This window comes from Globicephala melas, chromosome 17 (assembly GCF_963455315.2).
Source record: "Globicephala melas chromosome 17, mGloMel1.2, whole genome shotgun sequence".
NCBI classification, from domain to species: domain Eukaryota; kingdom Metazoa; phylum Chordata; class Mammalia; order Artiodactyla; family Delphinidae; genus Globicephala; species Globicephala melas.
The window spans coordinates 34,932,061-34,949,421 of NC_083330.1; the positions used below are offsets into that span (position 1 = coordinate 34,932,061).

A 17,361-nucleotide genomic window follows, 5' to 3' on the forward strand; every position below is an offset into this window, starting at 1 on the left:
ACATCCACTCTCCATCCTTTTCCAACCTGCTCTGTGCCTGGGAGACTGACCCGTATGGGCATCAGTGAGCTCCTTTGTCCTCAGGCTTCCTCCAGGATATGGCCAATGAGGGGCAGTAGCAGGAGGTGAAAGGGCAGGGGGATATTGAGTACCATATAGTTTTCCCCTGGTGTTCTCTCTAATAGGGTGCTGTGAGTTGCCTGCATGCTTTTCTGGAGGGTCATAGCAAATGTCAGGTGAATCTCAATCGACATTATTACATTCCCTTGACTCTTTAGGCCTGTGGTATTAAAGAACTCCCTGCTGTTGCTAGCTTTTGGTAACCTTGTGGTTTTAGGGAACTACCTTTCTTGGTTTAGGGAACCTCGTTGATTTCCCTGAACCCTGTCAAACTTTTATAAATAGTGGCTTTATTAAACTCTCCTCAAATTTCCCAGTTTAAGAGTACCGGTTCCTGTTAAGAACCTGTCAATGGGTTTACCTTCCTTACTTATGCAAATTAGAATTAATTTGATAGGAGGAAATGCATGTCATACAGTAACTTGAGGAATAAAAAAAGCAGATTAATTCCTACTGTTTCACTTTTCTCTCAAGAAGATATTCCCTTGGGACTTCTCTGGTGGTCCAGTGGTTAAGAATTCACCTTACAATGCAGGGGATGCGGGTTTGATCCCTGGTCGGGGAACTAAGATCCCACATGTTGTGGGGCAATTAAGCCTGTGTGCTGCAACTACTGAGCCCACGCGTCACAACTAGAGAGCCCGCCTACTGCAACTACTGAGCCCGTGTGCTCTGGAGACTGTGCGCCACAACTAGAGAGAAGCCCATGTGCTGCAATGAAGAGCCTGCGCTGCAACTAAGACCCGATGCAGCCAAATAAATAATAAATGAATAATTTTTTTAAAAAAGAATATATTCCCTTTAAAAGTTCTGTGCACCCTGTAATGTGATATGTAAAAATATACCAAGGTATAGGCTATAAATAAGTATATTTCAAAATTTTTATTGTTATATTCCTTAAAAATTTGACTTACTATAAACAAGTAAGAAAATGTCTTGTAATTACAGATTAAACCTATTAAAAGCATGTCTCCCCCATTTGAGGGAAAAGCAATAACAGCAGCAATAGGATCATCAGGAAGCATTACATTACTTAGTGTTCATAGCAACTTTATAATGTATCTCTTATTATGCCCATTTTAGAATAAAGATCAAAGAGGTTATGTGACTTGAACATAGTTTGCAAAAGTCAGAAAAAGAGCTCAGATCCATGTCTGTCTAACTTAAAAGTCTGTATTTCAAATCAATAGTCTTACCACAATTTTATAAACCCAAGGCATTTAGACTTTAAAAAATTTGAATGCTAGTAAGTCCTGTCCTGAATTATCATGTAAAGAATGCCTATAATCATTTATGTCCTTGTACATTTAATACGTTTCAGTCTATCATTGTTCTTTTTGGTCTGAATTATAAATGATAAGACATTACAGAAAATACTCATTTGTTTTGTTACTAAACATATTATGAATCATTTTCTGGTACATTATAAATTATGTATATGTCTGCACACATGCATATGAAGGTATATGCCCATCCAGTCACATCGGGCATGTGGCTAGACTAACAGATTTCCCTTATAAGGAAAAGGTTGTGTTAGCACAATGCCACACAAAAGGTAGATGTGAAATAAATACCAGTGGAATTGTTGATAGATATAGCTCTCTAAGATTACGTCTGTGTTCTGTCTCCCAAAGGTTCTTTCTGTTTTAATGATAGAAATATCTACTAAGTGCTCACTTTGTATTAAGCCCTTTAGTAAGCACTTTTGATTAGTAATTTATTTAATGCATTCAGCATCCATATTGAAGATAGTGGCTTCCATTAACATTTCCATGTTACAAATGGAGAAACTAAAGTACAAAGATTAAGAAATTTGCCTATAGATATATAGTAAGTGTTGGAGGTGAATTTGAACCTACAGATATTTACTACAAATAGTCTAGTTCTTGGTCACCATGTATGTTGCCCTGGAGTGGTCAGAGGAAATGGAGAATTGAAAGAATCTGGTGATCCAGACCTAGTGATCTCCCTGGGGAGATATACTGAAGAATTGACCAGGTAATTAGGAAAGGTGGTCAACTTCATCAAGTTTAAACTTACAAGAAATGTTTGTGATTCTACATATTAGACTTTTAAAAAGCTCTCTCCCTCTTTTGTTTCCTGACACAGGAACTTTGTGATCTTTTCAACCTAAGAATCCTAGACATAGCTGGAAATGTTATTCAGATATTTCCACCAGGAGTAAGTAGAGTCAACTTGAAATATAATTGAAAAATAATTTTGTTTATGCTATTGGGAATAGGAAAAATAGGCAGCCAGTAAAACCTATAGTAATTGGAACCTTGAATTACACAGATAACTCAAAGATTTGCTTTGTTCTGGAATTTCAAGACCTGTTCTTTCCCATTCCTTCCTTTGTGTTCTGCTTGTGTTCTTCCTTTGTGCCTGCTGAACTTGTTTGAACTGAGTGAACTCTGATTGTTATCATAAATATTTTAATATACTAGCTATGGTTAAGTGTTTTTTTTAATCATATACTGTTTTTGGTCACCTCAGACTTTTTGAAAATATTACGTTCCAGAGCGTATTTTTATCCCTTGCAATTAATCCAAAAGAGACACCACTATTAGTTGTTTTTAAGCCATAAACAGTGAAAAATGCACTTTTTTTCATTTGGAGATGAATTTTGACTTTGCTTTATTTCAAATAACTGAGAAGCAGTTGGTCTTAGCAACTTTTAACTTCTGGGAAAGAAAAGGCAGTTTTTCATGTTGGCATGAGCATGTTTCCACTGCAAGGTAATAATTAGAAGCCCATCAATCCACAAGGTATTCAATAAATAGTTGTCAGTCCATTAATTACTTTTTCTGATTGATCAACACAAAATTGAGATTTCAGTCCTTTTTACCCACTGAGCAATATTTTACACTGAAGATGACTCAAATAGGAAAAATGAGTGTAATTTCTGTGTTTTAGAAAAAATGTAGAGTTTTTTTTGTGGTAAATTATACATAACATAAAGTTTACCATTTTAACCATTTTTAAGTGTACAGATCTGTGGCACTATGTATATTCATGTTGTTGCATAACCATCATCACCACCTGTCTCCAGAAGTTTTCTATCTTTTCAACTGAAACTGGACCTATTAAACACTATAACTTCCCATGCCTCCCTCCCTCTAACACCTGGCAACCACCATTCTACTTCTTGTCTCTAAGAATTTGAGCACTCTAGGAATCTCATATGAATAGGATCATACAATATTTGTCCTTTTGTGACTGGCATATTTCACATAGTATAATGCCTTCAAAATCTGTATATGTTATAGCCTGTGTCAGATTTCCCTCTTTTTATGGCTGAATAATATTCCATTGTATGTATATGACACATTTTGTATATTCATTCATCTGCCCATGGACAATTGGGTTGCTTCCTCCTTTTGGCTATTGAGAATAATGCTGCTGTGAACATGGGGTACAAATATCTGTTCAAGTCCCTACTTTCACTTCTTTTGGGTATATACCCAGCAGTGGAATTGCTGAGTCATATGGTAATTCCATGTTTTAGTTTTTTTTAAGGAATTGCCAAACTGTTTTCCAAAAGTACAGTTTTGAATGTTTAATAAGCACTGGATGTTGTTAATGTTGACCTGGTAAATGATGCAAGATTTTTTTCATCCTGCTACAAGATATTATTCATGTCTTAGTTCTCTTTTTCTGCCCTATGATGCCTTCTCTGATTGCCAAAGCAGCCTTCTGATGCTAATTCTTCTCTGGTACCATTATAATTTGTACATACCACAAAGTAGAGTAATTCTTTTTAAGTCTGTCTTCCCATTAGACTGTAATCTTACAGAGGAAAGGAGTACTCTTTTTAACCTTTATACCTGCAGTGTCTTAAATTTCAATTGAATAAATGTTAAACAAATAAATAAAAATAATATTCTTAAACTACATTCAGTATTTGCCTTCGTAGTATCGTGAATTCACAGTTTCTTCTACAGTGATTCTGTACTTACAATTTTGATAAAACACCATTATTTAGATCCCATTAATTTAGAGTAATTTTGGCAGAATCTGAATTAGTATCACCTTTGTAACATCTATTTCAGAATTTTCTGAAAACTCTGAAGTAAGATATTCTGTGAATTCATCTGAGCTTTGGTCCAACTGGTTCAAGTTAATAAAATTTCCACATTTTATTAGATGGGACAACTAATGGGGAAATGATGAACACAGAGGATAAATGACTGACTCTAGGTTATGCCATGATTATCAGTGAAAGAGAGTAAGTTTCAAAATAATGGTAGTGCACTTTAAAAACAATTAGACCATCCTTTTCAGTAAGCAACATAGTATAGAAATGAAGAACATGGACTTTGGGGTCATATACACATGAGTTTAAAGTTCTAATTTTCTATTTACTAACTTTGTAATCTCTAACAAGTGGCTTAACTTCTCTGAGTTGCTGTTTTATTTGTCAAATGGGTATATTAATACCACTAACTTTAGGAAGGTTGTTAAGTTACATAATGATTTAAAGCATTTTGTACACAGTCGGCATTCAAGGAATGGAAGCTCTAATGATTATATGTTGTATGTACAATATATACCAATAGTGAAATACTACTAATATGTATAATTATAGTGATCATCCACTGTCTACTAGCATTAATAGGAAGAATTAACCTTGTGAGGTGCATGTTCTAAAAACTTATTTTTATTATAAAATTTTTCAAACATACATAAAAACAGAGAGAAAAGCAAAAGGCAATTCCATATACCTATTGCCCTGAAGTGTAGTATTAACCCAAAGATTTGAAAATGTGCTCTGTAGAAGTTTCTTTAAGTGGCTTATTGTTTACAGCTATTGCTTTTTGTTTTTCTTTTTCTTTTTTTAAATAGGGCTTTATTTAAGTCTGTTGCTATTTTATGACCTGAAACTTGGTGTGCTATTTGGAAAATGCAGTTGTTTCACAGAAGTTTAGTTTTTATTCATATGGCTTTTAAATATTTGAAACTGAATTTTCACCAGGATTTTTGTATAAGAGTATACATTAAATGGAGATCTGCAGTAAGACAATGGGACTGTTATAATTATTTGTTCATATGTGTTGAATAAAAAGAATTTCTAGATTATTAAGAAAAATGCCATCATGATCAGATAGTGAGTTAGCTGTATTAGAAGTGCATTGGTCCTTTTATTACCATGTAGTCAGATCTAGTACATTGAGACTTTAATTTCTTTCCTTATCTCTTTTTTTCTCTTCTTGATTTAAACTTAAAACTTTTTTTGAAAGTTGTACAAATTATACATTCTTCTTAAAGTTTCAAACAACAAAGAAATACAGAATAATAATAAAAGTATCCATTCCAGGATGTCTACATGTGTGTTCTTTAGAAAAGTCTGTTAAAGCATATATATATATTTTTAAAGAATTTTAAGGGAGTTTATTGCCAGAAAGTGCCAGCATCTGAAAAGAGAACCATAAATGCTCCTAAGCAAAGGTAATCACCATCCTTTCAAAATATGCCAACAGGCAGAGAGGTGCCAAAGCAATGTAGTTCCAGAAAGGGAGTCTTCCTCCTGCTTCCTTGAGGTGTGGCAGGAAGGTCCTCAAAATCAGGCTGTCCCCTAAGGACTTCATTCTAATACAGAGCAGGAAGTCACTTCACCTCTCCATGGCCCTTCTCCTTCTTTATCTTTCAAATGGAAGATCTTTTGGTGATAATGATATTGTTTATCCTTTCCTGTGTATTGTGAGCTTGTTGGGATGATCACATTCATCATTTAGCTGGACCATTTACCATTTGCTGGACCATGAGGAGCCACATTTGAAACCCACCAAGAGGAATTCACAGCCCATGGAGATCTTAAACTCAGAGCACAATTCAGAAACTGGACATGATTTTGGTGTCTTTCTTTGAGAAGAGGATGATACATTTTCAGTTGGGCATAGGTATTTGAATGAGATTACATGTGCCATTTTTGGAATTAGATATATGGAAAAAAGAAAGTGTGTGGATGTGGGCACTGAAGAAGGTGGTTAATAATGAATAATACGTTTTTCACGTTATGGTATGTCTGGATTGGTTTCATGATACTTAATTTCCCAGTATAAATTTTCTTATTTATTTATTTATTTATGGCTGTGTTGGGTCTTAGTTGTGGCACACGGGATCTTTCGTTGTGACACATGGGATCTTTCATTGCAGCACACAGGCTCCTCTCTAGTTGTGGTGCGTAGGCTTCTCTCCAGTTGTGGAATGTGGGCTTCTCTCTAGTTATAGTGTGCAGGCTCTCTAGTTGTAGTGTGCAGGCACCAGAGCACATGAGCCCTGTAGTAGCAGCACGTGGGCTCTCTAGCTGTGGCATGCAGACTCAGTAGTTGTGGCACTCAGTCTTAGTTCCCCGACCAGGAACTGAACCCGTGTCCCCTGTATTGGATGGCAGATTCTGAACCACTGGACCACCAAGGAAGTCCCTGAATTTTCTTTTTAAAGAAGTACCATCCAAGTATGTAAAAGGTGTCATTGGTATTAGAAAGATCAGTAGAGAGAAAACAAAACTCTGGGGCTGATTTCTTGATTTGATATACCATTGCACAATTTGAGGAAATTTTCAGTGCCTCAGATAAAATTATTTGATATCCAATTCCTATCTAAGACATGTCAAACTTATTCATTTTAATAGTTTACAAAGTGTCCTGTGCTTCTTGGATGAATAGGGATTGTTAAGATTTTTTTTAAAATAAATTTTTTTTTCTCCCATTTAGTTCTCTTGTCTTCAAATAACCTGTGTAAATAACATTTTTCTGATCATAGAAGTAATTAATTCATTGTAGAAAATCCAGAAAATAAACAAGGATAGAAAGAGCCAAATATAAGGTAGCTTTAGGTTTGTCTCCCAAAGAGTATTTATTGCTGGTTTTTTTTCCTCAAGTATCTTATTTTTATATGTGCACTTAAAAAATTGAAAGCATATTTCATAAGAAATATGTATCTTGTTTTTTCTTTTAACGTTATATATTGAGCACTTTCCTTAAATGAAAGTTCTTAAAATATGTGACTTTTAATGACTGGGTGCCCTTTTACCTTTTCTAATCATATGTTCACTTTTTCTTACATTTTTTATTATATTGATGGAATTGGATGTGGATTTTGAATGAACAAGCCTTTGAGGAAAAGGATGATCTGAAACAAAATGTCTTTTATTTGTATCTCTTTTGGGGGGAGTAACAATTTTGAGACATGGCCTGTGATGGATAGTGAACCATAAGGAAACATTGCCAGTTGCTCAGATAGGGGGAAATAGTGATGCTTGGTTTACGAGTTTCCTAGTTCTGCTGTGATGAAGTACCACAAACTGGGCATTAAAATAACATGTCTTTGTTTTCTTATAAGAACACCAGCCCTAGGATTAGGGCCCACCCTAATCTAGTATACTCTCATTTTAACAAATTACATCTGTAAAACCTCTTTCTAAATAAGGTCACATTCTGAAGTTCTAGGTGGACATACATTTTGGGGGTATGTCTCATTATATTTGGGTAGAACAACTCATTATATCTGGGTAAAACAATGAGTTTTAGTATTCTATCTAGCACCTGTATGTGTGAGAGATATAACTCTCCTAAGTGAGGCTTATATGACAATTCAGTTCAACCAAGCTAAACTCTCTTCTGTGATTTGGTCATGAAGATTTGAAGAATTTCTATCCTCAGGAATTTCTGGGGAGACAAGTAAACAAATATGAATGTTGTCCTGTAAGAACTTTGGATTTCATGTTTGAAGTGGGCCTTAGAGAGATCATAAGAAAAATATAAAGACAGAAATTTAAAAGTAGAAAAATTAAAGAAAGTGGCATTAATTATCTTGGAAAGAGAAGGGAGGTAGGTAGGTGCTAATTTCATTGTTGAGTTCATTATATGAAGGGAGACAGCAATCAGCTGCCTTAATAACTTTTTTTTTAACTTTTAATGATGGAGAAAAAAAAACCCACACTGTGATTTGCTGCAGAAGGGCTTTGGATTAAGATATTATAGAGGGATTTCTAGGAGGAAAGGGTTACCAACCTCTTTCTAGATTCTAAAAGAAAGAATAGAAAACTCAGTCTGAAGTAGTTATGATTCAGCCATTTCAACAGGGAGAAAAGTAAGTCACTGAGTTTTTTAGTTACCTTGAAGCAATTTTATATATATATATATTTATCTTTAAGAAAGATTTTTCTCTGGCTCCTGTTTCCCTCAGGAGACTGGTTATTTCTCAAACTGCAGTCATTTGAAAAAAAGTTGACCTGACAAAAGTGAGAAAAAGTTTTAATGGTCATCATCAGGTGGTATATGATGTTTATTTTTGATGTGAAGTATAGAACAAAATATTATAACAGACAAAACAGACTTTAAAATAAAGACTATTACAAGAGACAAAGAAGGACACTACATAATGATCAAGGGATCAATCCAAGAAGAAGATATAACAATTGTAAATATTTATGCACCCAATATAGGAGCATCTCAATATATAAGGCAAATACTAACAGCCATAAAATGGGAAATCAACAGCAACACAATCATAGTAGGGGAGTTTAACACCCCACTTTCACCAGTGGACAGATCATCCAAAATGAAAATAAATAAGAAAGCACAAGCTTTAAATGACACATTAAACAAGATGCACTTACTCGATATTTATAGGACATTCCATACAAAAACAACAGAATACACTTTCTTCTCAATTGCTCATGGAACATTCTCCAGGATAGATCATATCTTGGGTCACAAATCAAGCATTGGTAAATTTAAGAAAGTTGAAATCATTATCAACTATCTTTTCTGACCACAAGGCTATGAGACTACATATCAATTACAGGAAAAAACTGTAAAAAATACAAGCACATGTAGTCTAAACAATACATTACTAAATAAGCAAGAGCTCACTGAAGAAATCAAAGAAGAAATCAAAAAATACCTAAAAACAAATGACAATGAAAATACAACAACCCAAAACCCATGGGATGGAGCAAAAGCAGTTCTAAGGGAGAATTTTATAACAATACAATCCTACTTCAAGAAACATGAAACATCTGAAATAAACAACCTAACCTCACACCTATAGCAGTTAGAGAAAGAAGAACAAAAACCCCCCAAAGTTAGGAGAAGGAAAGAAATCATTATGATCAGATCAGATATAAATGAAAAAGAAATGAAGGAAGTGATAGCAACAATCAATAAAACTAAAAGCTGGTTCTTTGAGAAGACAAACAAAATTGATAAACCATTAGCTAGCCTCATCAAGAAATAAAGAGAGAAGACTAAAATCAATAGGATTAGAAACGCAAAAGGAGAAGTAACAACTGACACGGCAGAAATACAAAGGATCATGAGAGATTACTGCAAGCAACTCTATGCCAATAAAATGGACAACCTGGAACAAATGGACAAATTCTTAGAAAAGCACAACCTCCCAAGACTGAATCAGGAAGAAATAGAAAATATAAACAGACCAATCACAAGCACTGATATTGAAACTGTGATTAGAAATCTTTCAGCAAACAAAAGCCCAGGACCAGATGGCTTCACAGGTGAATTCTATCAAACATTTAGAGAAGAGTTAACACCTATTCTTCTCAAACTCTTCCAAAATATGGCAGAGGGAGGAACACATCCAAACTCATTCTATGAGGCCACCATCACCCTGATACCAAAACCAGACAAAGATGTCACAAAAAAAGAACACTACAGGCCCATATCACTGATGAACATAGATGCAAAAATCCTCAACAAAATACTAGCAAACAGAATCCAGCAGCACATTAAAACTATCATACACCATGATCAAGTGGGGTTTATCCCAGGAATGCAAGGATTCTTCAATATATGCAAATCAATCAATGTGATAAACTATATTAAAAAATTGAAGGATAAAAACCATATGATAATTTCAGTAGATGCAGAAAAAGCTTTTGACAAAATTCAACACCAATTTATGATAAAAAAAAATCTCCAGAAAGTAGGCATAGAGGGAACTTACTTCAACATTATAAAGGCCATATATGACAAACCCACAGCCAACATCATTCTCAATGGTGAAAAACTGAAACCATTTCCACTAAGGTCAGGAACAAGATAAGGTTGCCCACTCTCACCACTATTATTCAACATAGTTTCGGAAGTTTTAGCCACAGCAACCAGAGATGAAAAAGAAATTAAAGGAATCCAAATCGGAAAAGAGAAGTAAAACTGTCACTGTTTGCAGATGACATGATACTATATAGAGAGAATCCTAAAGATGCTAGCAAAAAAACTACCAAAGCTAATCAATGAATTTGGTAAGGTAGTAGGATACAAAACTAATGCAAAGAAATCTCTTGCATTCCTATACACTAATGATGAAAAATCTGAAAGAGAAATTAAGGAAGCACTCACTTGTACCATTGCAACAAAAAGAATAAAATAACGAGGAATAAACTGACCTAAGGAGACAAAAGACCTGTATGCAGAAAACTATAAGACACTGATGAAAGAAATCAAAGGTGATACAAACAGATGGAGAGATATACCATGTTCTTGGATTGGAAGAATCAAAATTATGAAAGTGACTATAATACCCAAAGCAATCTACAGATTCAATGCAATCCCTCTCAAACTACCAATGACATTTTTCACAGAACTAGAACAAAAAGTTTCATAATTTGTATGGAAACACAAAAGACCCTGAATAGCCAAGCAATCTTGAGAAAGAAAAACAGAGCTGGAAGAATAAGGCTCCCGGACTTCAGACTATACTACAAAGCTACAGTAATCAAGACAGTATAGTGCTGGCACAAAAACATAAATATAGATCAATGGAACAGGATAGAAAGCCCAGAGATAAACCCACACACATATGGTCACCTTATCTTTGATAAAGGAGACAAGAATATACAATAGAGAAAAGATAGCCTTTTCAATAAGTGGTTCTGGGAAAACTGGACAGCTACATGTAAAAGAATGAAATTAGAACACTTCCTAACACCATACACAAAAAATAAACTCAAAATGGATTAAAGACCTAAATGTAAGGCCAGACACCATAAAACTCTTAGAGAAAAATATAGGCAGAAAACTGTATAACATAAATCACAGCAAGATCCTTTTTGACCCACCTCCTAAAGAAATGGAAATAAAAACAAAAATAAACAAATGAGACTTAATGAATCTTCAAAGCTTTTGCACAGTAAAGGATGCCATAGAGAAGAGAAAAAGGCAACCCTCGAATGGGAGAAAATATTTGCAAATGAAGCAACTGACAAAGGATTAATCTCCATAATATACAAGCAGCACATGCAGCTTAATATCAAAAAAACAAACAACCCAATCCAAAAATGGGCAGAAGACCTAAACTGACATTTCTCCAAAGAAGATATACAGATTGCCATCAAACACATGAAAGGATGCTCAACATCACTAATCATTAGAGAAATGCAAATCAAAACTACAATGAGATATCACTTCCCACTGGTCCGAATGGCCATCATGAAAAAAATCTACAAACAATAAATGCTGTAGAGGGTGTAGAGAAAAGGGAACCCTCTTGCACGGTTGGTGGGAATGTCAATTGATACAGCCACTATGGAGAACAGTATGGAGGTTCCTTAAAAAACTAAAAAATAGAACTACCATATGACCCAGCAATCCCACTACTGGGTATATATCCTGAGAAAACCATAATTCAAAAAGAGTCATGTACCATAGTGTTCATTGCAGCACTATTTACAATAGCTAGGACATGGAAGCAGGCTAAGTGCCCATCGACAGATGAATGGATAAAGAAGATGTGGCACATACATACAATGGAATATTACTCAGCCATAAAAAGAAATGAAATTGAGTTATGTGTAGTGATGTGGATGGACCTGGAGTCTGTCATACAGAGTGAAGTAAGTCAAAAAGAGAAAAACAAATATCGTATATTAACGCAAATATGTGGGATCTAGAAAAATGGTACAGATGAACTGGTTTGCAAGGCAGAAATAGAGACACAGATGTAGAGAACAAATGTATGGGCACCAAGGGGGGAAGGGGGAGGGTGGGATGAACTGGGAGATTGGGACTAACATATGTGCACTAATATGTATAAAATAGATAGCTAATGAAAACCTGCTGTATAGCACAGGGAATTCTACTTCACTTCGCTGTGCAGTAGGAACTAACACAACATTGTAAAACAACTATACCCCCCCCCCCAAAAAAAATCTCTGGAGTGCTTGTTAAAACCGAGACTTCTGGGCCCTACCCCTAGAGTTTCTGATTCAGTAGTTTGGAGAGTCCAGGAATTTTCATTTCCATTAATTTCTTAGGTGATCCTATTGCTTTAAGCCTGTGGACCACACTTGGAGAGCCACTGGTCTGACGTATAGAGCTGTGGTAGTGCTTGGACTTGCACTCAAGATTTTTGCTGCAAGCCCATATTAGAAGCCTGCCTCTGAGAGAAAATAAATGCTGAGGAATCTATTTTTTGTCTCAGGAGTGACAGGCAGGGGCAATATATGTTACACAAATAAATAAGACATTTCTTTCATCTCAGTGAGTATTTGGGTTCTGAAGATTTCCCTGTGTCCTTGACTAAAATGATACTCAAGGAACTATAGAATTCTTGTGTACTCTGGAAAGTACTTTACATAGAAACTAGGATTTAGGTATGTGAGCACAATGAATGCCTATAAAGTTGGAAGCTGAATCCTCTTCAGCCACTCTGGATGTAGTTGGTGCATATATGCCATTACATAACCTCTTAAATATGTATTCATCAATCTAAAAATTGGAGAGGTTTCTAGCATGTGACTTTAAACACTAAGTTTTATTTTGGAGAAAGTTTGGCAAGGCCAAATCTTTACCATGTAACTTTTAGTTGTTTCTGAGTTTTGTCTTCATAAAGTTTCCTATTTACATTGGATCTAGAAGTGAAACTCAGGTTTAGCTAAAACATTTACAAGGACATGTATAAATATGACAACTTGTGAGAAGCACTTTGTGGTGAATAGACATTGAAGAAATGTTCTTAAAAGATATAAATCACAGCCAATGCTACATTTTCTAAAGTTGCTGCTCTTTCAATTTCAAATTCATATTAACAATATTCATTTGAATCTGTGCTCTCCATAAACAGATTCTGTGTCAGAGTTAAGAATCTAAAGTATTTGTATATCCTAAAGTTGTGTGGGAACATAGTGTTTTTATGAGAAAAATTATGTTTGGATTATTTAAGGGGGATAATGGTTATAGTACTTAGTCCATTTCATCAGTGCTCCTTTTTTTCCTTCAGGAAACACCAGAGTTATCATAAATCAAATTTGAGAATAGTGTGAGCACTTTCCCTTTTACAGTTTGAGAAACACAGGAGAGAAAAAAAAATGTAAGCAACTTTCCTAGAAGCACAAATCGTTTGGATGAAGAGAAGATTTGAATATACTGTTCCCAAACAAAAATTAAATATGCCTAGATTATCAATTTACCAGTTGTGTGACCCTGAGCACATAACTCAATTACTCTTTGCCCCCCCCCTCCTTTTCGCTCTGTAACTTGAGGATAGTAATAAACAATTGTATCATAACATTGCTGGGAAAGTATATGACACAACAGTTGGTGCTTAGCAAATATAGAACAAACAAATGATTAAATGAGATAACATATATAAATCCTTTACTAATGCTTGGCCCATGATAGATATTAAATGTTATTTTCTTTTAATTTTAAAGTTTGGTCTGAGCTACCTGCTGCTGAATCCATCCCAAATGCAGGGATGTCTTTCAAAGCCACGAGAGCACCTGCAAGTTTCTAACTTGCAATTTGCAGGGTAAAAACTGTTCTGTATGCAAGGGTATAGGGGGAGGGGGGGGAGTGCAGTCTCTGTTAGCAGCACACTATTTTGGGTTATTTTCCTCTACAGTCCAATACATTCTTCTGGCCTACTTTAATCAACAAAGTAGTACTAATAAACTATCTCTCTGAAAGAGGTCCCTCTTTCCCTGGATCTTAACCTTTGATTCTCTGTTTATTTCTGTCTCATCCTTTCCCCCTTCCTCCTGGCTGACTTGGTTTCTGATTGTCAAACGAGATCCCGCTGAAAACAGGACCCCTTGTTAACTGAATTCTCCTTTTCTTAGACCCTTTACACAACTTGTCACCTACTACTTATCTCTATGTCCTTTCCTTCCTTGAATACTTTTAATTTAAAATGGTTTCTCTGACATAGAGAATGGACTTGAGGACATGGGAAGGGGGAAGGGTAAGATGGGATGAAGTGAGAGAGTGGCATGGACATACATACCCTACCAGATGTAAAATAGATAGCTAGTGGGAAGCAGCCACATAACACAGGGAGATCAGCTCCATGCTTTGTGACCACCTAGAGGGGTGGGATAGGGAGGATGGGAGGGAGATGCAAGAGGGAGGAGATATGGGGATATATGTGTATGTATAGCTGATTCACTTTGTTATAAAGCAGAAACTAACACACCATTGTAAAGCAATTATACTCCAATAAAGACGTTAAAAAATAGACAATTATTATTGAAGATCATATGTGATCAATTATGTGGAGATCATAAAAGAGAAGGGAAGACTGAGGAATGGTCACAGGTTGGAGAGACTATGGAGACATGACAACTACATGCACTGTGTGATCCCCAGACTCAACCTTGGACTAGGAAAAGGAAATTAGTGGGAATATTGGTGAAATTTGCATAAGGCCTGTGTATTAGTACAACCTATAGTATTGTATCTGATAATTCCCTGGCTTGGGCCATGTACAGTGCTATGTAAGATAGTGACATTTGTGGAATTTTAGTGAATGGTTTATGGGACTTCTTGGTACTTCTTTTGCAATGTTCTGTTATTCTAATGTTGTTTCAAAATGAAAATAAAAATTAAAAGTAAAAAAAATAAACAAAATGGTTTCTCTGTTCATAAGCAATGCTGATTGATTTTTTTTATTGAAGTATAGCTGATTTACAAAGTTGTGCCAACCTCTGCTGTGTAGCAAAGTGACTCAGTTATACACATAGACTTTCCTTTTTTTATATATTCTTTTCTGTTATGGTTTATCACAGGATATTGAATATAGTTCCCTGTGCTATACAGTAGGACTTTGTTGTTTATCCATCCAATATATAATAGTTTACATCCGCTAATCCCACACTCCTAGTCCTTCCCTCCCTTACCCCCCTTCCCCTTGGCAACCACAAGTCTGTTCTTTATGTCTGTTTCTGTTTTGTAGATAGGTTCATTTGTGCCATATTTTAGATTCCACATATAAGTGATATCATATGGTATTTGTCTTTCTCTTTCTGACTTACTTCACTTAGTATGATAATCTCTAGTTGTATCCATGTTGCTGCAAATGGCATTATTTCATTCTTTTTTATGGTTGAGCCATATTCCATTGTATATTTGTACCACATCTTCTTTATCCATTCATCTGTCAATGGACATTTAGGTTGCTTCCATGTTTTGGCTATTGTATGAATAGTACTGCTATGGACATAGGGGTGCATGCATGTTTTTTTGTTTTTTGTTTTTTGTCTTTTTTGCAGTATGCGGGCCTCTCACTGTTGTGGCCTCTCCCATTGCGGAGCACAGGCTCTGGACGCTCAGGCTCAGTGGCCATGGCTTACGGGCCTAGCCGCTCCGCGGCACGTGAGATCTTCCCGGGCCGGGGCACGAACCCGTGTCCCCTGCATCGGCAGGCGGATTCTCAACCACTGCGCCACCAGGGAAGCCTGCATGCATGTTTTTGAATTATAGTTTTGTCAGGGTGTATGCCCCAGGAGTGGGATTGCTGGATCACATGGTAATTCTATTTTTACTTTTCTGAGGAACCTCCCCTGTTTTCCATAGTGGCTGTAACAACTTGTGTTCCCACCAACAGTGTAGGAGGGTTCCCTTTTCTCCACACCCTCTCCAGCATTTGTTATTTGTAGACTTTTTTTTAAAAATAAATTTATTTGTTTGTTTTTGGCTGCACTGGATCTTCGTTGTTGCGTGTGGGCTTTCTCTAGTTGTGGTTAGCGGGGGCTACTCTACATTGCAGTGCATGGGTTTCTCATTGTGGTGACTTCTCTTGTTGTGGAGCATGGGTTCTAGGCACACAGGCCTCAGTAGTTGTGGCACTTGGGCTCTGTAGTTGTGGCTCACAGGCTTTAGAGCTTAGGCTCAGTAGTCGTGGCACATGGGCTCAGTTGCTCCATGGCATGTGGGATCTTAGTTCCCTGACCAGGGCTCGAACCTGCATCCCCTGCAGGTTGGCAGGTGGATTCTTAACCACTGCACCCTATAGAACCTGGTTTAGTGTTGCTCTTGGCTTCATATTTGTCTAATTTCTAAAGCCTAAATATTTCACAAATGTTCTTGTGCCTTTTGCTTCTTTACTTTTTTGTGCTTAATCCAAAGTCAAGTGATGAAAGCCATTTTATTTTTGTATGATTCTCATCGTTTCCAAATGATCTCAACTGGCTTCAGTAGAATTATTTCCAAGTATGAGCAGTTACACAAAAATATGTTCACATACACACAGGGAGGTCATTTAGCTTTGGATTAAGATAAATATTTTTGTGAAATAGACTGGACACTTTGAGAATTGTTATATACAGTTTCAACATGTCTATAACCAAAAATGTCCTTGAGTGGTCAAAAGCCCAAGACAGTTGTGGGAAAGGCACTTGGGAAAATGAAATTGTGATGTTTGACTTGTACCAAAATTTCTATCAAGACTTTTGAAACTCTTTTGCAAGTATAAAAGTGATATTCAGGAGGGCTTCCCTGGTGGCGCAGTGGTTGAGAGTCCGCCTGCCGATGCAGGGGACATGGGTTCGTGCCCTGGTCTGAGAAGATCCCACATGCCGCGGAGCGGCTGAGCCCGTGAGCCATGGCCGCTGAGCCTGCGCGTCTGGAGCCTGCTCCGCAATGGGGGAGACCACAACAGTGAGAGGCCCGTGTACCGCAAAAAAAAAAAAAAAAAAAAAAAAGTGATATTCAGGGAAACATTCATAAAGCTGTGGACAAGAACGTCTCCAAATATCTCCACATTCTAGTGATTTGGTTTGAAGTATTCACTCTGCTCAAATAGCCATGAGATATTCCAGTTGTCTACCTCCATCCCCTTTGCTTTTCTGCCTCTTTTGAATAGCAACATTAGAGATCAACTTTTTTCTTGTTCCATGTCTATAGTTTATTTTCTGTCTCAGTTGAATATTAAGGAAGACTATACCCTATCCTTGAAGCTTATTACATCCTCTCTAAAATTTGACTTTAATTTGAAAAT

General features: G+C 36.3%; 2 protein-coding genes across 3 annotated transcripts in view; both read left to right on the top strand.

Annotated features, from left to right (window-relative positions):
- Positions 1 to 17,361, top strand: part of LRRC69 (leucine rich repeat containing 69) — an 89,244-nt gene that overhangs the window by 17,761 nt on the left and 54,122 nt on the right. Inside the window, exon 5 of one of the 2 annotated variants that reach the window (XM_030862863.2) lies at positions 2,230 to 2,301. The exons of the other annotated variant lie outside the window; for it this stretch is intronic. Within the exon in view, the coding sequence (XP_030718723.1) occupies positions 2,230 to 2,301 (72 nt within the window). The remainder of the gene's footprint in view (positions 1 to 2,229; positions 2,302 to 17,361) is intronic. 2 annotated transcript variants of the gene reach the window in all.
- Positions 1 to 17,361, top strand: part of SLC26A7 (solute carrier family 26 member 7) — a 308,475-nt gene that overhangs the window by 4,100 nt on the left and 287,014 nt on the right. The gene's annotated exons all lie outside the window — the stretch shown is intronic.